The sequence below is a fragment of the Protomyctophum bolini genome, assembly GCF_963924005.1.
Source record: "Protomyctophum bolini genome assembly, chromosome: 12".
Lineage (NCBI taxonomy): Eukaryota > Metazoa > Chordata > Actinopteri > Myctophiformes > Myctophidae > Protomyctophum > Protomyctophum bolini.
Window position 1 is genome coordinate 15023061 of NC_137873.1, and position 20342 is coordinate 15043402.

The following is a 20342-nucleotide window of genomic DNA, read 5'->3' on the forward strand; positions in this document are numbered from 1 at the left end:
TTTAATTTTGAACTTTAAGATAAAACATTGAGCGCTAAAAACAACAACTAAGCGCTGCAGAAAAGAAACACGCATCATATACACATAAGCTCAGGTTTAAAAAAAAAAAAGAATCTCCATTAGTTAGGCGGTGTAAAGGCCATCAGGTCACTTGGGCAGACACTTTGCCTGATCCGGTCCTTCAGGTTGGGGGTGAACAGGATGAGGTCTGATTCAGCATTTTGGGCCTCAAAGGCAGCCTGTGGTGGCAATACCTGGTCCAAATCTGTGGGAGGCATAGTGGCATCCTCCTGCGTTCGCTCATCCCCACACAGAGCGATAGGACTCTCCATTTCTACATCCACAGGTAGAGACGTTTCCATGGCATCAAAGTTCCTCGCCGACAGGCTGCATCTATCTGATGGCTGCAAGTATCTCGCCATATCCAAGCCAGGACCATCCTCAACAACTGAGCTGTCTGGAGTGTAATTTTCATGGGCCGGGACCACTGTGGGTGTAGATGGCACAACAGGGCAGGGAGACACAGTGAAGCTCAGGTCTGGTTCAGGAGACTGGCTGGAGGGAGCAGGGGAAAGCCTTGGTGAGAGTGGCTGGCTGCCGATCTCTGGCTTCTCTTCTCCAGCTTGCATGGGACTAGAAGCAGAATCCAGACTGCTGGCAGCTTCAGTAACTGGAGATTGTTCAGACTGAGTGCAGGGGGTATGAGCCAGGGTGAGAGCGTGGCGGGCAGGAGTGCGACTACGGTGATCAGGGGAGGAGTGGTTGGACATGGCAATGGATTGGCGAGTCACTCTACCACAGGGAGAAGAAGCCCGAGTCAGCTTGGCAGTACTCAGCGATCTCTCTTCAGGGATGGAGTCATCGTCCACTTTCACCTCCCAGAGCTGACTGAGGCTGTTCAGCCTGGCCGTTTCAGTGATGACCTGTGACTTGAAGTATGGCACGTCATGTTGGGGCTCCTGGGGGCTGGTCGGAGCCTGAGGTGAGCGGAGTGGGGATTTAGGAGGAGACGGTCCACTCGTCTCAGGCTCCAATGGGGGAAAAGGTGGGAAGTTCAAAATTGAGCTGGGTCTGAGGAAGGTGTCCACAGAGCGTGGAGTAAGCGGCTCAAATTTGAATGTGGAGAGGCCAGCGGGGGTCTCAAACACAAACCCTTTAGGGGCGAAGGAGGAGGTACCCTCAGTGGCAGGCCTGGGAGCAAGGGTGTCAGATTCCGCCACCAACTCCGCTTCCTCCTCACAGAGAGTTGATTCGGCACCCACAGCTGCAGTCTCGTCAACCACCGCTGACACAGTCTTGACAACCACTTTGTTCTTGCCTCTGCCAGTAGAGGTGGCTACAGGCTTAGCATTGCCTCTTGTTGTCCTACCTCCAGCAGGCCTGTCCACGTTTGAGATAGTTGCTGCACAAGCCACTGGCCCTGCTCTAGGGACAGCATTGCCCCTGATAGCAGCTGGTTGGACTTTGGCTCTGGCAGATTGTACAGCTGGTTGGACAACTTTGACGCTGGTTGCAGCTTGGGCTCGCTGTGGCTGGACAAGAGCTGTGCGGCTCCTGGTCATTCTTCCTACTACAGGCTTGTTTGGCTGCTGGTCCAGCTTTGTTAAACGTGTGCTGCGGGTCTGTGGCACTTTCACTGCTGCCTCACAGGGTTTGGCAACCGGAAGCTGTAGGGAGACTGAGTCTGTGGGGCGATATAAGCCCACCTTAAAGACCCCCTTACGTTCCTTCTCCCTCTTCTCCTTCTCCCTCTTCTCCTTCTCCTTTATTAAGCTCCTAGTCTCCTTCCATCTTTTAAGCATCTCCAGTCGTTGTGCGCCAGCCAAGTCTTTAGCAGACTGTCCAACCGGTGGCGCCGTCTCCTTAACATTGGAGATGTTGACTGCCATGATGGAGGCTTCCAGTGTCGAGTCCAGCTCAGGGACCTGGTCAAGCGGCCTGCGGCTGTTGACGGCACGCTCCCGGTTCTCCTTTTGAGATTGTGATCTCCTCCGGGACATCTTCACCCTGAGCATAGGAACACTGACATCTCGCTCCCGCAGGTGAGAAAATTTACCAGGTGCCTCCATATTGTCTGGATTCCTTTAAAGAGTGGAAATTAATCTTCTTTATGTTGATTGTTGCTGCTAAACTTGCTTCTCTCGTTGCTCGTTTCTTCCACGCAGCCGTTTTCAAACAACAATCAACAAAGATGGCGGGTTCATATTTCTATTAGTTTGTTGGGTAATTTGTTATTTGTTGTCATGATGGTTCATGTGTAACTTCACTGTGTGTCTTAATCACAGTGCTACAGTCAGTGCTGGACAGTAATTACTTTTACTTGTTTTTTCTTCTTTTTCTTTTAGAAAATGTCTACATTTCAATACAGCATACAATGCATTGTTATTACAAAATAAATTGTACTTTTGAATACTGGTATTCAAAAGTACTTTTAATAGCATCCAGTATTTTAACATTTTAACTTGTGTACAACTTCATTATATATACACCCTCAAGAGTTAAAGATCTAATAAGAGTCAATTTGGCTGCCAACTCTCCATCATGTATCTGGGGACCACCTGCAACTCCCTCAAGGACCACTGTTTGAAAACCACTGGGTTAAAGAGTTAAAGCTCTATTGTGATTGTATGATTACTATCTACGAACACTAGTCTATAGTATGAGGAATGAGGATAAATCTTTGTGTGATGGGGAACATTAGCTGAAATGATTTTCGAAGGGGAAAAGAGCAAAGTACAGAGCAAACGGTCTAGTTGAATGAATATTGAATGTTTAAATGTTAGTTGTCTGAAAATGTACATGTATGTCAAACAAGTTTATGAAGCTATATGAAATCTATGAAGTTTGTATAGTGTAAGAATGTAGTGGGGGTCCTCGCTTCATTTTTCCATCAGCCACATTAGCACTTTAACAAAATATACACTTATTGAAACTCAATGAATATTGACTGTTTGCATGCTGTCTACACTACTGACTACAATGATTGATGAAAGTGCAGCTTAAAGCACTGGTTCTCGGGTGCAGGATCACTCAGGCACCCTTGGTCATTTCAAATCACCAGTGAGTCGAATTGTTGCTTGTTATGGATGGAAATGAGCATTCTTGCTAAATCCAATGGCATTGTACGTGTGGTATTAAATTAATATATGCACTGTCCTGTCCAATTACACATATAAATGAAAAAAATACAAATCTAATCAAAACATACAACCAAAAACAATGACTTTCATTCTTTCATTTATTTTTGCACGTGAGTCAAAATGGCATTTGCACATACTTACAATTTGTGATTTCCATTAACGGGACTTTTAACGGGACTTTTTCCCCAACGGGACTTTTAACGCGACTTTTTCCCCAACGGGACTTTTTCCCCAACGGGACTTTTTCCCCAATGGGACTTTTAATGGGACTTTTTCCCCAACGGGACTTTTTCCCCGACGGGACTTTTTCCCCAACGGGACTTTTTCCCCCAACGGGATTTTTTCCCCAACAGGACTTTTTTCCCCTGTTACAACTCATACGTCTAGGGGCAAAATGAGTAGGCAACATAACAGGAAACCATGATCAAATGCGAGGTCCTATTACAATAATAAACCTTATTCAAAATATAATTACAATAAATGGCTCTCTTAATCAAACAAAATATAGACACTAGAAGATCATGACAAACACACACTGCACAGCTGCTTCCATTAATTGACGGTCATCAAGCTCCTTGGAGGTGTGGCTATGTGTAGCATCATATACCCTTTAACCCTTATCTGTGTTGCCTAATTCTATTGTAATTGTTTTGTGATTTATTTGATGCCTTGAAATACATTCAGAGTCTGTTAAGGAAATGTGTAATTGTATAGTTAGTCTATCTCATGGGTTGTGTTTTACCTTGTTTGAGTAGATGGTCCAATTACTAATCATTGTGGGTGGGTCTAACCTGGTATATAAGGGAGGCTGGAAATGTTGAGGAGAGATTGCCCAGTTGGCTTGAGACAGCAACGAGACAACACCAAAGGAGAGCTGCCAGGGTCTTCAGGGACAGCATAGCCTGTTTTCAGTGTCTTTAGTTGTTGGTTGTTTTTGTCTTTGTTAGTTACGTGTTTATTTCTTACTTTTTGAAAGTGTATTGTGGCCAGTAATATTTTTGCAGTCTTTTGTTTTGCCTCAGACCTGGGCTGTGACAATCCGTCATATGGGCTGTTCATCAGTTTTGGAGGTAAATAATTACAACAAAATATAGACATTCTTGAACTGCGTCTGTTCTTGGAGCCTTGACCGCTCAGCAACTCTTACAAAGATCATAAATGTTTATTGTCAATTGTCATGTCAAATCACTACACACACTGTAGCCAGGACAGTTTGTGCACATGTACCAAAAGCTGAACATAGGATGGGAAAACGCCCATCAAAAACATGACCTGTATGTAGCTTTCATTGACACTACATTTACAGAAAGGTTGTTGCTTTCCTCATTTCTAAAGTTTTACAGTGCTGTATTATGTCCTAGTACTGGAGTTAGCCAGTAGGTGGTGCTTTAACATTGCATAATGCTGTTTAATTGCAGTCTTCTGCCAGGGTTCTTTTCATTTAGTCCAGACTCCAGTCAAAATTAAGCAAGCTTGTGTTTTTATCTGTCTAATCTGGCAACATAAGGACTACATTGGTTTTTTGTTTTAGGTTATTATAGAGAAAGTAAGTGTTCAAAAACAATTGCTGCCGGCTTTTAACGATTTGAGCTATTTTTGACAGGGGGGTGGGGGCATTTGAACAAGTTGCTAAATCCAAACATATATAGCTTTACAGATATAGGCCCATTATAGTAAATAAAGAAATCGCTGTGTTCGAATGCCCCCGCTCCCCTGTCAAAAATATAGCTAAAATTGCTAAAACTAAAGAAGGCAGCAAATTAACATATTTTTCTTTCTCTAATAACCTAAAACATGAAGCAAATAAAGTTGTCCTTTAAACGGAGAAGAGCTATTGTATGGCTACTAGTTTAATATCTATTGGAATGGAGCCTGTCTACCACATTAGCTGTGTGGCTTTAATCTGTGCTTTCTTTATTGTTTCTGTCGTGTTGGGAAAATCTACACTTTGATTCACAGACTCTGTGTCTGTTTGTCACACAAAACTTGGTGTGTACGTCTATCACCCAGATGGACAGGAAAGCTGACTTATTCAATCTCCAGAACACCCAGAGAATTGCTGGCTCTTTCTCAGACCCACAGGCCAACAGATACAGAAATTTGTGATTTGTCGGTTCTCTGAATTGCCAAATGGTAATTGAGGCTCTCCTGATTGGACAACCTAAGTATCAGCTTAACTGATTGGCTGAGCTTTGCATATTGTCTGTGCCTCACAGCAGTATAAATGGAACGACTCGCATCCCCCACTCCCCGACATGCATGGCCTCAACTCCCCTTTTGCCATGTCCCAGTAAAGTTTATGATGTGTATTTCTCGCATATACATAGGTTTCTTCCGTCCGAACAAAATGAGAAAGAACATTTTCTTCTTGGTTTGAAGTAAATTTGACTATTTGGGACTTTTTTGTGAATTTAACTTTGACCCAATTACTCCCAGAATGTAATGACACAAGCTATTACAAGCCAATATCCACCTTTCAGACGGACAGAGAAATTTGAAGAAATTCCTTCTAGGCGTTCCTGAGATTGTGTTCCAGACATCACAGTCACACCATAACAGTATCCTTCAGATAGAAGTGGACCTCAAAAAATGAATTTCATGGAGCTCTGAACCCATGGTCCAGATGGGCGATCACATTGGCTAGTTGGTTGTCAGGCAGTCAGAGGTGCCAGCTCTTTATAGCTACTATAAACAATCAAACTACACTTTGACAGTATCTATGAATTTACTCATTCAAATGTAGTTTAATGGCCTGGGCCCTGGCTCAGCGGTCCAGGCACCTTGGCTGGTAATCCAGTCTGGCAGTGTGCCGTGGGTTCGACTCCCGATCCCGACGGCCTTTACTGCATGTCATCCCCCCCTTCTCTCTCCCAATTTCCTGTCAGCCTACTGTCTGTCCCTCCATAAAAAATATAAAATAGCTGTTGACACGCACGCACGCACGCACGCGCACACACACACACACACACTGACAGACTGACAGACACAGACACACATGTGTAACATGATCTAAAACTAGTTTTAGACTGCAGTCTGTGACATGCGTACAAGCTGTCAGGGTGTGTTCTGCCACTCTATTCCCAATCCAGATTCTCTCCATGGTGGTGGACATGAAGCTCTGAGGGACACTGGAGGACACAGAAGACCAAGAAGAAAGAAAGAAAAAAGATCTGCAAGTAGGCGAAGAGAAGGAGGACGTTGTTTGGGGGGGAAAGGGGACTACGACAGGGATAAGGTCTACACATGGTTTGACTTGATTTGTCAGAGTCGAGGGTAACTGCCCCAGTTACCAAGCAAGAAAGTCTGGGAGCTATTCTAAGGGGCTGCTGTTTTCCTTCTAGTTCGTTTTTCTTTTTAAAGGAGAACTTGTGGGTCTCAGAATGCATTATTTTATCACCAAACTTCTCGTCACGTTGACGTGTCTGGCTGGCTGCAGTCAGGGTGTCATGGACGAATGTGGCGACGAGGAGCACAAAGTCCAGCGCTGCATGCCGGAGTTCGAGAACGCGGCCTTCAATGTGACGGTGGTGGCCACCAACACCTGCGGCGCCCCGCCGGAGCAGTACTGCGTGCAGACGGGCGTCACCGGGGTCACCAAGTCCTGCCACATCTGCGACACCCGGGACCCGATGCTGCACCACAACGCCTCGTACCTGACCGACTACAACAGCCATCAGGACTCAACCTGGTGGCAGAGCCAGACCATGCTGGCCGGGATACAGTACCCGAGCACCATCAACCTCACCCTGCACCTAGGTAAATACTTAGAACACACCAAACCTCACCTAAAATACAACGAAACTGACTCTATATATATATATATATATATATATATATATAATTCCGGTACATCAAAACCCATCCTGCACCTGTGCACAGTACCAGTAGGCTACACAACCTCCCTGAAGCTTGTTCTGGGAGACAAAAGCCTGCTTCATTCTACTAGACGCATGAAAAATCGAATGATTTAGTAGTAGTAGTAAGACTACATATTCTAAGACTAAATGCACAAGAAACAAAACAGAGTGAGGTGTTGCACAGCAAAATGTGCACTTGAGTGTGTGCGCTTGAGTGTAATAATGGATCCTACACCTGTACATTTCTATACATAGGTCCTATATCACCTTGCATGTGTATTCAGCTGTGTGTTGTTGTGTTCTGTCCTGTCCTGGCCCTGTTTTTGTGATATTGGAGATTTTGAGGATACTAGAACAGGCATTTGTTGGTTGCTCTTCTTTAAGGCACTACAGGTTTATTGTACAGCATTAAAGTTTTGGCTACATTAAAACACAAGTGGAGTGAAATGGTGGGCCTCCTAGCTGTTTCAGTTTTTGAGTGCTTCACAACTGTTACAGAAAAGGCCTCATTGAATCAAGCAAAGTAGATTGACATGGCTATGAAACATCACACCCGTGGCAATTAAATTATAGTTAATATACAGGATATAAATATACAGTATAAGAGCTACTTGGTGTGCAAGACCGGTTTAAGTCTATATCCACCCAGCAGCACCAGTGTCTTTAATATAGTGCCTGACATTCCTGAGTGGTTTAGTCATGCAGTTCTCTGTAGCCAGCAAACCTATCTTTGTAGCCTTAGGTAACAAAGTCTGATATTAGGGCTGTGCCGAGATTCCTGTTTGAGGTGGAAACATGTGACATTTATTGACTTGTGTTCTGTTTGTTGTTGCTTTATTTAGATTTGTTGCAAGCCCCTTACCTAATTACAGCCCCTTTGTTTTTCCTGCCTGCCTCCCAACTCAGCCTTAGGCCATATGCGATTGTGGCAGTCATGACAAAGACCTGTGACATTCATTGATTCATTGTGAAATGAATGAACTGTAAAAGTCAATGAATAAAAGTGATTTTCATTTAAAATTAGGTGTTTGAGTCAAACATGATGAAGGCTTTACATTTAAACACATGGGTTCCCTGTCGGGAATCTTCATATTACATGTCTGATGTCATGTCTGACAGACCAACAGAAGTTAACTGAAAATGTTCTTTAGTTCTCTTTCATTTACAAATTTTCAGGATATATTGGCTTCATGCCAGTCCATTTTAATTTCAAATGTTCACTCTCTTCTGTGACTCTAACCAAATGGAACATGCTGAGAGTAGAACAGTGTGAACAGGTCTTGTTCTTCTGACTAATGAACTGATTCACACAAACACAGTTTATGTGAATTCAGGATTTAAGCTCTAATTTAAAGAGGCTCTAATTATCTGCAGTGTGATCAACGGGAAGCGGGAACTGCACCCCAACAATGGTGACCCCCTCTCTGAGGGCCCTGAGGGCTCTGAAGCTGCTCATTACTGAGTCTCTAAAAACAGCTTGAAGAACTTTTAATGAAGGACTTTCTAATCTGTTTTTGGGTGTCGCTGCTGCTCCCTCATCGTAGCTGTCGGGTAGAAACCGTTGTTAATTTTGACAGCAAATTAAAAATGTTGTCTAGTTTTATTTATTAAGAAATGGTCAGTCATTTTTTTTGAGACTTTTGTCAATGAAAAAAGGTAGTCAACAAAACATTTTCATATATTTTGCATTGCATTGGAACAGGAGGCCTGGTTGAACCTGCCAGTAGCATATGCTTGTCTCAAAGATTAAGCCATGCATGTCTAAGTACTAACGGCTTGTACAGTGAAACTAGCTTGCTATCAATTAGCTATCAATTACACACCCCATGAAATCTTGAATTCATGCACATTATTTGTTTTTGTCGCATTCCTGTGACAATAATTTGATGACCAATGCCTCATATATATATATAGGGTGTATAATTGAAATAAAATAGGTGATCTTTTGGTGAATTACTCCTTAAACTTTACAGGTGGCAGGTGTAAATTATTTTGTGTACATTTGTAGTTTTCAGGAAAGGGAAGAATAGAGAGCTAACGAGGAAAGATAGAAATATAGTAGGAGGAATGAACAAAAAACTGAGAAGTGTGAGTTAAATACTGTATACACATACACGCAGGTTAGATATTCCAACAATGGTATGGCTCCGTTAAAATAGCAGCAATAATATAGTAACAGATTAAAAAGAAGAAGAAGAAAGGACTCATTCAGGACTCAGTCCTTGCACATGATGCCATCGTTGATTTTTTTTGGTCGGCCATTGAATAGAGCAGCTGTTTCAACATGGGTGCAGTATGTGATGATAGGCTGTTTCATTTAGAACGAGGTCACATGGCACTTTCTCTAGGTCACTGCTTCTAAATGTGGGGTCCGGGGACCACCAGGGGTCCCAATGGACTCTTTACGGTTACGGGTCTGTAACTCTGATGTATAAATGATTTGCTCCTCCTCTCTCAAGGAGTTTATACACCGGAAGAGAGACAATGGTTATGATACCAGATCTGTATCCAAGGGTGACTGTGAGGTCTATGGCAGAAAGTCTACCTTCAGTAAAAAGGTTGTTCAGTCAGGAGTTAGGACAATTCAAGGATGGAATATATATTTATTGAATATAAAATGAGCAATATATTTATTATGGTTTGGCGATGAATTGGATCTGCTTTTTAGGTACTCAGATCAAGCGCAACATTTTTAACCGAATCCCCTGTACCTAAACAGCAGATCCAAAACGACAAGTAGCTGGGGTGGAGGAGGGTGAGCAGCAAAAGTTAGCATACAGCAGCACAGCAGAATCAGAGCAGCAGCAAGAGCAGTGCAAAACCTCCAGTTTAAATAGCAGGTATGAAGATGGAGTGATGCTGATGTGGCCCAATTAACGGCCGGCAGCAACTGCACTGAGTTTCCTGACTGAACGTACTCTGCGCATGTCTGTGACAGGCGCACTGCCCAATCAATAGGGCCAGAGTGTAGGGACGGGTTATTCTGGTTGCCATTTTCCTGCCTACCAGTAGGCTATAATACTAGGCTGCTGCTTAATTATCAAATAATTAAATACACGCTGTATGGTTTCTTTGATTTGGGTGTCAGCTGACAAAATAACATAACCTTCAGCAACATTCCCAAACACATGTATGCTCTGCTCTCTACCTGTCCTCAAACGAGCATGACAGTGTAATCAAAATAATAATGGTCAGATCGCATACAGACTGATTATTTATTTTATCATCAAAACATTTAGAGACGTACAAATATACACTTCTATATATGAGATGAGATATACTTTATTGTCCCACAAGGGGAAATTTGTCTTGGGCAAAAGTGTTTTAGTACATCAATGTTTTTAGACAGACAATACACAACAATACACAATAGCAGCAATGTACAAGTAGGCTACAGTATCACAAGAGAAGGTATATGAATATAAAAGTACTAGAGTATTCACAGTTTATATAGTATCACAGAATAAGTGCAATAAATAACAGATGAAGGTCAAGAAGTCCCTTCCCCACTAAGAACTATGAACTATAGTGGCGGTTGTTTAGTAGAACAATTGAAGTGGGAAGAAAATAAAGTTTGAAGCGGTTGCTCTTGCAACGACACGCTCTGTAGCGTCTACCAGAGGGTAACACCTCATACTCTATTTGAAAGACGTTTTTTCAAAGATTGTCTGAAGAGATGGAGAATCTTTCCTACCAATTACCTTCATGGCTCTTTTTTCCATTTTAGCTATTCTAGATTTGAGCTGGACAGCGAGTGTCCCAAACCAAGCTAACATGCCATATCTAATAATGCTACCTAGCACTGCATCATAGAAGGTTGACATGACTCCCTTGCTCACACCAAAGAGCCTGAGCCTGCAGAGAAAGTGCAAGCGTCCATGTGGACAGATAGTCCACATGGACGTTCCAAATCGAAGATCATCTTTTTGGTTTTTGTGGTGTTTAACATAAGGTGGCTATTATCACACCAGTCTTTAAAGTTATTGATCTCACTGATATAACCCACAGGGTGTTCAACACCCCTCAACAGGCTGACTATTACAATGTCATCAGAAAGTTTCAATATGTAGTTGTTAGGCTGACTGCTTGCAGTCATTTGTGTAAGCAGTGAAAATAAATGGTGAACTCACCCCCCCTTGTGGCACACCTGTGCTACACAATTTAGAGCTTGAGAGTACTGAGTTCACCTTGACCTGTTGAGATCTGATCCGATTTTACGGGGGCCAGTTTTGAATTGCCGCCGTCAGTAGGTGCCCTTTGAGAGTGGTTTTGAAGGAGTCAAGGGATTTGCATGTCTTAATGACTGCAGGTAGGGCGTTCCACATTTTGGTGGCATAGGAGCGAAAATAATTTAGTCCCTTGTTTGTGCCGAATCTGGGTTGCATATAAAGGAAAGGAAAGGTACTATGTTTATCCAGGGTAACTGGACTAAGCTCAAGAACTTGTTTACAGCCAGGCCCTGCTCATAGAACATTTCATGGTAGGGGTTCAATGCCTTGTCCAAGGGCACTTCAGCGGTGGTAATTTTAACGTGCCGGTCCGGGGATACGAACTAGCGACCTTCCGATATCAAGACCGCTCCACAAACCGTTCGGCCACCGCTGCCTCTATGGTTTGTTGCACTCCCTCTGGTGTTGTGGGTGTGGAGTGTGGACTTCGTTAACATTAAGGAAGTATTTAGACTGGTACACGGGTATGGTATATCGAATCTTGTGGACCAGACCCATTGCAAGATGCTGTACTCTGTCGTCGACCCGGTCCCTAAGCCATTCCAGCCTGTCAAAGTGGGCAGGGGTGAGGTGGGTTCAGTGGGTGAGGCCAAACAGGAGCCTGGTGGGCAGTGTTGTGGCATGACCATGCCGCAGTATTTGGGGGGTAAGTGTCAGACAGACAGACAGACAGACAGACAGACAGACAGAACAATAGTTATTTTATATTTTTATATACAGCTTTATTTACAGCTTTCTAATACTATTGTCAAACAGTCATCATGACTGTTTGTAATACCTCATACAGGATGGCTTTCATGAACCTAAAGTAACAAACCAACAATAGTTTACTGCAGATATACAGTATATAGTATGTATTCTTTTTAAATGTAGGAAAATAAATGTCATTTTTTACTAGATACGAAATGATAGTTTGTGGCCTTGCTGGATTGTCTTAGTCTTTAAAAGGAGTTCTGTCTAATGGTTTGTGGAAGTCCCTTGACAAGTGAAATGATTGTCTCGTCAATACAAAGCTGCTAATCAAGATGAAATTAAGTTGTTTTTGTATGGTAATGAACCCTGCTAGACCCTACAGACCTAATCAGTTTAGCTGTCACAGTTAAAACACCTCAGTGTTACCACTTCATCTCAACATAGAATGTAGATTATCCTCATTATAATCTTGTCTGTCAGTGTTTGAGTTAAGGTTCAAGGTGCAAAATGACCTTTATTCCAGCTGTCAAGGAATTCTGTTATCAATCAGTAATAGTTGAGGCAAACTGAGTCCGAAACATTTTAAAATATATACATCAGACGTTTAATACATTATATTATAGGATTAACCACATAAACTCTGCACTTCATACATTGGCCATAGAGTTTCCCATGGGTCTAATTATTCCAGTGGTTCTCAGATTTTTCAAGCCGGTAAACCCTAACCCTAAATATTTGAACTGGGAACCCCCCCACCACCCTGACAAGCACTTGGAAGTGTAAGAGTTGAGGCACTACATTTGACTGGGTTCCACAGATAAATGTTGTGAAAACAGCCAATCTACAAACTAGGACGCTATAGGGTTCAAGTTGCTCTCAGAGGAAAGCAGGGAGGAAGCAGAGCTATAATGCAAATTAAGATAAGAGAGGAACTTGCTTGTGTCATGGGACCAAGCTGTACCCCAAACCGTACATACCAGGCCGGTGTCATGATACCTTGACTCACATGGTCGGTCACAACAAGGCCAAAGGTGAACAAACCAACAGCACTTAAAGTGATATTGACTTGTTATTATTTTGAATAATGTTTAGTTTTCGATGTTGCAACACTTAAAGTATAGAATATGAAATTAGATTATGTCCATATCGTGCAGCCCTACGGGGTGGGGGTTGGGTGGGGGTGCCATGGAGTACCCTGCAGCAAAATTACTTTAGTATACTATAGAATCAAAATCAGTTTAACCACATTAACCCTTTTATACTTTGGCACTACTCCTCTTCAGCTCCATCCATTAAATGTGACAAATTATTGTTCTTTATGTATCTTATAAAATATCTGCTATTTTAATTTAATAAAATGACAAATTTGGAATAATCTTAAACATGCCTGGCACACGATGAGAATAAAAAGCTAAGAGAGAGCTAAAAGACACACATAATTAGGCTAGTTTAAAAGTGTACACGTGTACACACCAGTATGGGTCTTCAATATTTATATAAGGACTCCTTAGCTGAGAGAGAGATGTTGATCCTTCCCCATGGGCCATCCAGCCTTCCTCTCAACAGAGTTCTCAACAGACCTGAAAATTAAGGCTAAATAAGGCTATTTAAAAAAGATTAGAACACTTTTTACTTCAGTAGACCTATAGCCTAATGCCTTTTTGTAGGCCTTCTTTTACCTAATTTTACTCAAATAAAATGTGAGATGTGAGATATAAACCTATAACAGACTAGTCTCTCGAGACTGTGCGCTGTTTTTCCTTTGTTTTGCCAATGGGTTAATTCCCAGATTGATAAGAGTGATAACAGACTAACTCATTACTTTGTGGTAATTACTCTTACTTATAAGTAAACATAAGAGTACATTCTTCCACCACTACTTCAGCCTGGCAGGCTGCAGCTGTATCATGAAAGTAAGAATTAGAATCAGTTTTATGTCGCCACATCAGAGGTTTACAGGTGTAGCTGGGTCAAATTCATTTTCGTGCAAGCTCCATCATTTTGTTCTTTCCAGGAAAGAAAGTGAAAAGGGGTGGGTTCAGAGAGAGTGAGAGCATGGAGAAAAACTGAAAAAGAGAGATGTCAGAGTCTCAAAGAAAAACACATCACTGGCTGCTTTTGCCTTTGGGCACTGGGGCAGAACAATTTAATTTCCTGTCATGATAATAGGCCTAGTGAATACATATTTGTGGGATATGTATGGAGGAATAGCCACGGTAGCCACCCTACCTTTCACAATGTTTATTGTAGCAACGCGTTGATTCCTAGAAGGGAGAGTCTTTACCATGGGGTTGGGAATGTTAGGTCAACAAATGATTGTAGAGAAACAGCTATCATTATTACAGTAATGTTTATTGATTACGGGCCCTATTTTCGTCAGTGTTAAACGCCTTATCCCTAAAGTGTTTTGCCTTTTTTACTAATTTGAAAAGCATGAATAGTTCAAATAGCCGATCTATGGTCATGTGTTGATGTAGATCGGCTAGTAAAACATGGAGCTTGAATTTACTTTAGTTTATTTATTTGTATGAAAACAAACTATTCAGAAAACAAATTAAACAAAGAAATATGATGATCATTCCTTTATATATATTCATGATTCAGGTGAAATACAATATATAATAATAAGAATAATATTAATACATATTTAATAATTTATGTTTTATACATGGGTCACTAAGTACTCATCTAATCATCCTTCAAACGGAAGTGGACCTTGGAATTTATTTTCTGTGAAAGAGTTTAGATGCCATGGCCCGGAGGGAGTGATCACGTGTGATTGGATTATTTGGTTGCCAGGGAGACAGAGGCACCGTCTCTCTTTGCTTTGAACAAGGGCAGGTTAGTTACCAGCGGTTGGCCAATCGCAGCGCGAGCGTCTCTCCTGCCTATGGGACGGCCTGTGGTTGAACATGCGCAGTGCGCCGCTCGGGGTGTAGTCGTTTGTGTAGGTTTTGTGTCCATGGCGGTGCAGAGCACAAAGAGCTGAGAGCCTGCGGAACTAACACACAACACGACGAGGAGCGAGAGAGAGAGAAAAGCAAGGAAAAGTAAGAAAGGAGAGAAACAAAGAAGGCCTGCAAGGAGGCGGAGAGAAAAAAGGAGAAGTTGTTCGGGGGGAAAGGAGACGAAGGAAGAGCGTCGTTTTGTTTGTTTGTTTGTTTCGGAGGAGAGAGAGAGAGAGAGAGAAAAAAGTTTTGAGGAGGAGAAAACTTTGGGAGCAGCAGGGAGGAGAAAGTTCTCCGCATGGTTTTACTGGTTCTGTGCTCCAGGAGGAGGTAACTGGGTTTTTTACAAACCAACACTGGTTACCTGCCAGGTTTATTAGCTAGTTACAAATAAAATAAAAAGGAATAATAACGTTTGGAAAGAAGAAACGGGGACTCACTCCGCAGAAGAATCATGATGCATAGTGTAACCACCAGTCAACTTGTGCTGCTGCTCGCGTCGCTGAGCGGTCTGTTCGGAGCCATGAACGACTGCACGGACGAGCAGAACCGCGTCCAGCGCTGCATGCCGGAGTTCGTGAACGCCGCCTTCGACGTCAAGGTGGTGGCCACCAACACCTGCGGCGCCCCGCCGGAGCAGTACTGTGTGCAGACCGGAGTCACCGGGGTCACCAAGTCCTGCCACATCTGCGACGCCGCGGACCCCCGGTTGCACCACAACGCCTCGTACCTGACCGACTACAACACGCACCAGGACTCGACCTGGTGGCAGAGCCAGACCATGCTGGCCGGGATCCAGTACCCGAACACCATCAACCTCACCCTGCACCTAGGTAAATAATATTAATACATACGTTGTGATGTACTTGAAACACACTAGAACTCACCCTGCAGCTAGGTGAGGTGATCATAATGAACCAAACCTCACCTGAAATTCACCAGCACTCTGGTTTGTTAAGGTAATTATAATAAACCAAACTCCACGCTGCGCCGGAGGTGAATACACTTAAATACCGTAAATCTCACCTATCATACTGTAAAACTCACCTTGCACCAGACGTGTACAGTACCGGTGCACGACTTCCCTGCAGCTTGCTCTGGCAGACCCTGTGCTGCTCGATGGATGCATGTGCAGACTACTTTCTCAGTAATGTGAGATTAAATGCACAGGACACACAACTGGTGCTTTGCCATTTTTAACGGGATGATGATGTGTTCAACGGCAAAATGTGAGTGTTAGTTTGACTAGGTGTAATAGCGGATCCTAAAGCTGTGTATGTAGGCTACACATACAGTGTGTACATACAGTACATTGCTTGGCATTTGGCAATACGTCCTAGTTCACCTTGCATGTGTATTCAGCTGTGTTTTTTTGTTTTGATTGATTGAAGTATGTATTAACAGTTTGCAGAATTACAGTATACATTTCAAGCACAACTCAATACAAAAACTGTTAACTCTGAGTGGACGACACCATAAAGCATTACACTTGTTTACAAGAAGGTCCACCGTTTTCAATTAATGATAACATTTTGAGGCGTACAAATATAGACTTCTATATAGACAAAAACAGGAAATCATCATAGGATGTAAAAAGGGGGGAAAACTTAACCATTGAGGGGAAAAAGGGGTGGGTGGGGGATTCACATGTCTTAATGACAGTTGGTAGGGTGTTCCACATTTTTGTGGCATAGGAGCGAAATTAATTTAGTCCTTTGTTGGCTTCATACTTCATAGTATTATTAAATATGTAAAACATAAGTGGAGTAAAACAGCTGGATACTGTTACAGTTGAGTATTTGACAATCACAAGTTATCGTATGTTACAGAAAAGGCCTCATTGAATCAAGTTGATTGACATGATGAAACAACACGCCTGTGACAATTCATTAAATTAGTTAATATACAGTATAAGATCTACTTGGTGTGCGAGACAGGTTTTATAAGTCTATCCACCCAGCAGCACCACCAGTGTCTTTAATATAGTGCCTGACATTCCTGAGTGGTTTAGTCATGCAGTTCTCTGTAGCCAGCAAACCTATCTTTGTAGCCTTAGGTAACAAAGTCTGATATTAGGGCTGTGCTGAGATTCCTGTGTTTGAGGTGGAAACATGTGACATTCATTGACTTGTGTTAGTTGTCGCTTTATTTGTTGCAAGCCCCTTTCCTAATTACAGCCCCTTTGTTTTTCCTGCTTGCCTCCCAGCTCAGCTTTAGGCCATGGGATTGTGGCGGTCATGACAAAGGCCTGTGACATTCATTCATTGTGAAACATCTTGATAAAATTCAGTGAATAAAAGAGATTTTCATTTGAATGATAACTTAAGGAGGGGCTGTGAAATGAGGTGTTTCAGTTGAACATGATGAAGGCTTTAAGTTTAAACACATGTTTCCTGGCTGGAATCTTCATATTACATGTCTTAATGGTTTTCATGTTCAGTGCTAGAAGTTACTGGGCTCCTCAACCGGATGATGTGTTTTTACTATCACACTGTCATGTTCCTAGGTGCATGTTCATTGCTAGCTTTACATTTGGTTGAACAATGTCTTAGCTATTTGATCGTTTTGATTGTGAGGGTTTATGTTTACAATGAATGGGGAAATGTATGCCCCGAAATGCTACTGACTACTGAGCAACATGCTTTAGTTGTTCAACTTCAACTCTATTGTTACATTAAAGGTTTACAGGTGAAATTAAGTGGGGGGAAATCTTTTTCATACACACACTCCCATCATTTGTAGTTTTCAGGGAAGTGAAATTGAATACAGATTACAGAAATACAGACGGACAAAAAGAGCAAGGAAAACCGGTTATATATCCAAAAATTCCTTCTATGAGTATAATTAAAAAGCAGAGTAGCAGCAAACCTATCTTAACTAACTGCAATAGTTATTTTTCTCCTCATTTACTATTTGTTGTTTTTTCAGGATAGAGAGCGTATCAGTGAGTACATTTTAAACACATGCCACTTTGCTGTATTTATTGGGCTTGTTTGTAGTGCTGTGAGGTGTGCTCAGGGCTTGGTGGTGGGGAGAGACTTTCATCTCTATGTAGCCGTGGACGGCTGGTCCGGGCAGGAAACGGGCAAGTCCCAACAGGACGGGACTCTTTAAGAAGAGGGCTGAGGAGGACGCCCTGCACTGCACTGGCTGGCAGCTCTGTTGATGTTGAGAACATGAAAGCACACAAAGAGAGACGTGAGAGAGAGATGTGACTCTGCAGCTAGGCAGATGGACAACACACACACACACACACCCCACATACCGTGAACAAACTCACTGTAAAGTTCTCCTTGAATCTTCTCCTTGAACAAAAGCTACAGAGGTTGAAATATTGAGACGTTTTACTAGAACCCCATGAGTCCTTCACTGTCCTAAGAAATACAATCCTAGCATATGTTCAAGTATCATTCAGAAAATCCTTGGTTTTGTTTTCATTTCTCTGAAAGAGGGTGTTTCCTGTCGCTCTTGTTGGAGCCAAAATCGTCTTCTTCACAATCACAAAAGCTACTCTCCTCTTCTCCTCTCCTCCGCTGAAGAGGAATTAATATTCATCAACCGTGTCCTTGTGCTTTGAGACTGAGAGGTGTGTGCGACTGTGTGTGTCAGTCAGGCTGAATTAGATTATGGGGGAGAAGGAGACATTCCCCTGGAAGTGGCCACTCTAGCCACTATGTCTCCGTTGCAGTCTACTTGTAATACCTGATTTGTATTTGGTTGCCGCTGCACACCATGTTGAGTACCAAAAACATACAATCTACAAGGTCATGATGCAACGTGTTATATAAGCTTGTATTTCAGCTATGTTTGGTACACGACACCATCGGCCAACTCCGTCGGCATAGTCATTTGAAGACAGTACTCATGCAAACTCTAGGCCAAGCTGGTTAGCCACTGACTCTCTCCCCCCTCTCTGTTTGCACTAGTATCCACCCCACACTGGCGTATCGGTGAGTGAATAGTGAGTTATAAACACAGTGAACACGCTCTCTCCCACACAGTTGAAATGAACACCTGCAGCCCCAACATCCGCTATGTGAAGCCAGATAACAATGGGAATGTTGTTTAATAACACTCTGGATTTGTGTTGGACCGTGTCTCCCCTTCCCATGCCTGGCTTTTGTGGCAAACATCGCTTGCTTAAGAGCACCGCAAAACGTGTCCAAAAAGCTTTCATTCATTCAGTGCAGCAGCAGTAGTAGTAGTCGTCATCGTCGACGACGTAGTAATAGACTTCTGGATCGAATTAGAAGTCTTGTGTGTGTGTGTGTGTGTGTGTGTGTGTGTGTGTGTGTGTGTGTGTGTCGGAGAGCTGCCATGTGGTGCAGCGAGCTCCCGGAGCCAACAATCCACTCATCTGCTGTTCCGCTGCTCTGAAACACGACTTCCAGGACGAATCAGAGTTCTGGCCGCGAGACAGGAAGAGATCAGGCCTGTCCCAGGGTGACGTGCAGCAGGGTAGTGTGGGAAATGCTGCCGGAAGAAGTACTCGGATGTATTTCTTTACTTTAAGTAAAAGTAGTAATACCACAATGTGGTAATATGTTCAGTTACAAGTAAAAGGTCTGTATAAAAATGACTAAAATGACAAAAGTATTGGCATCATTAATATACTTATATACTATACTAAAAAGGTGCTCATTATGCAGAATATCCCATTTCACAATTTAGTTTTCCCCCCCAAAATTTCAAAAAATCTTTAGAAAAGAGACAAGCTGTTTCTGACATATTGTGCTTATTAACAAGTAGTAAAAAGAAATGACAATACTGAACGCATATAAAAATTGACATACTGTTAGTGTACTGTATTTTGTAGTGACAATACTTAAGTAAATGTACTTTCCACCACTGGTGGGAAAGAAAAGAGGGCTGTTTCTCTAGCCCCAGGGGTCCCGGTCTGGTCAGCCTCCTCCTTGCAGGCTTTCCCAAACACCATAAAAAAAACAAAAAAACCGAGGCCATTTTCCCCCCTTCGTTCAACTTGTGGAGTGGCCAGCTGTTGAAAATTATACCATTCTGAGAGAGAGAGGGATGGAGGGAGGGAGGGAGGGGAGGTGGGTGGGAGTTATCTGCTAACAGCCATTGTTTTGCTTGTTAAGGAGTGATGTGAAGCGTGGGAACTGAACTTACAGTCATGTTAAACATCGTGGTCTCACAGCTGGAGAGGCTGGCCTCAGACCAGCTGATGACACACACATGAATGAATGACATTTAAACACGTTTAGGATGAGGGGATGGATGGGAGTTGCCGCTGCTGCTCTGCTCGAATCAGATGTGGAATTTAACCTGCTCATCGTCATTGCCTTCAAGGTTAATCATATATCATATTTCTTTGTTTGTTGTGTTTACACACCTAGTAATAACCACTTCAGACCTATACTTCCTTGTCCATTAATTTACATTGACAATGTATCTTCATCTATTTTGATGACGTGCCCCAAATAGATACCCGGTTGAAAGTTGTTAACAATGCTT

At 42.6% G+C, this 20342-nt stretch overlaps 2 protein-coding genes across 2 annotated transcripts in view; one reads left to right on the forward strand and one right to left on the reverse strand.

The window, feature by feature from the left end:
• Window positions 1–66: 66 nt before the first annotated feature.
• Window positions 67–3256, reverse strand: LOC308326418 (uncharacterized protein). The gene has a single exon (XM_080779298.1). The coding sequence runs from the start codon at window positions 2067–2069 to the stop codon at window positions 120–122; it is 1950 nt and encodes a 649-aa protein (XP_080635424.1). The 5' UTR covers window positions 2070–3256; the 3' UTR covers window positions 67–119.
• Window positions 3257–14875: 11619 nt separating this feature from the next.
• lamc1 (laminin, gamma 1) overlaps window positions 14876–20342 on the forward strand; it is a 60697-nt gene continuing 55230 nt past the window's right edge. The window contains exon 1 of the mRNA XM_080778550.1: window positions 14876–15700. Within this exon, the coding sequence (XP_080634676.1) occupies window positions 15322–15700 (379 nt within the window). The 5' untranslated portion in view covers window positions 14876–15321. The remainder of the gene's footprint in view (window positions 15701–20342) is intronic.

Coding starts and splice junctions, on each gene's coding strand:
- LOC308326418 (XM_080779298.1), bottom strand. CDS start 2,069: ATGGAGGCACCTGGTAAATTTTCTCACCTGCGGGAGCGAGATGTCAGT.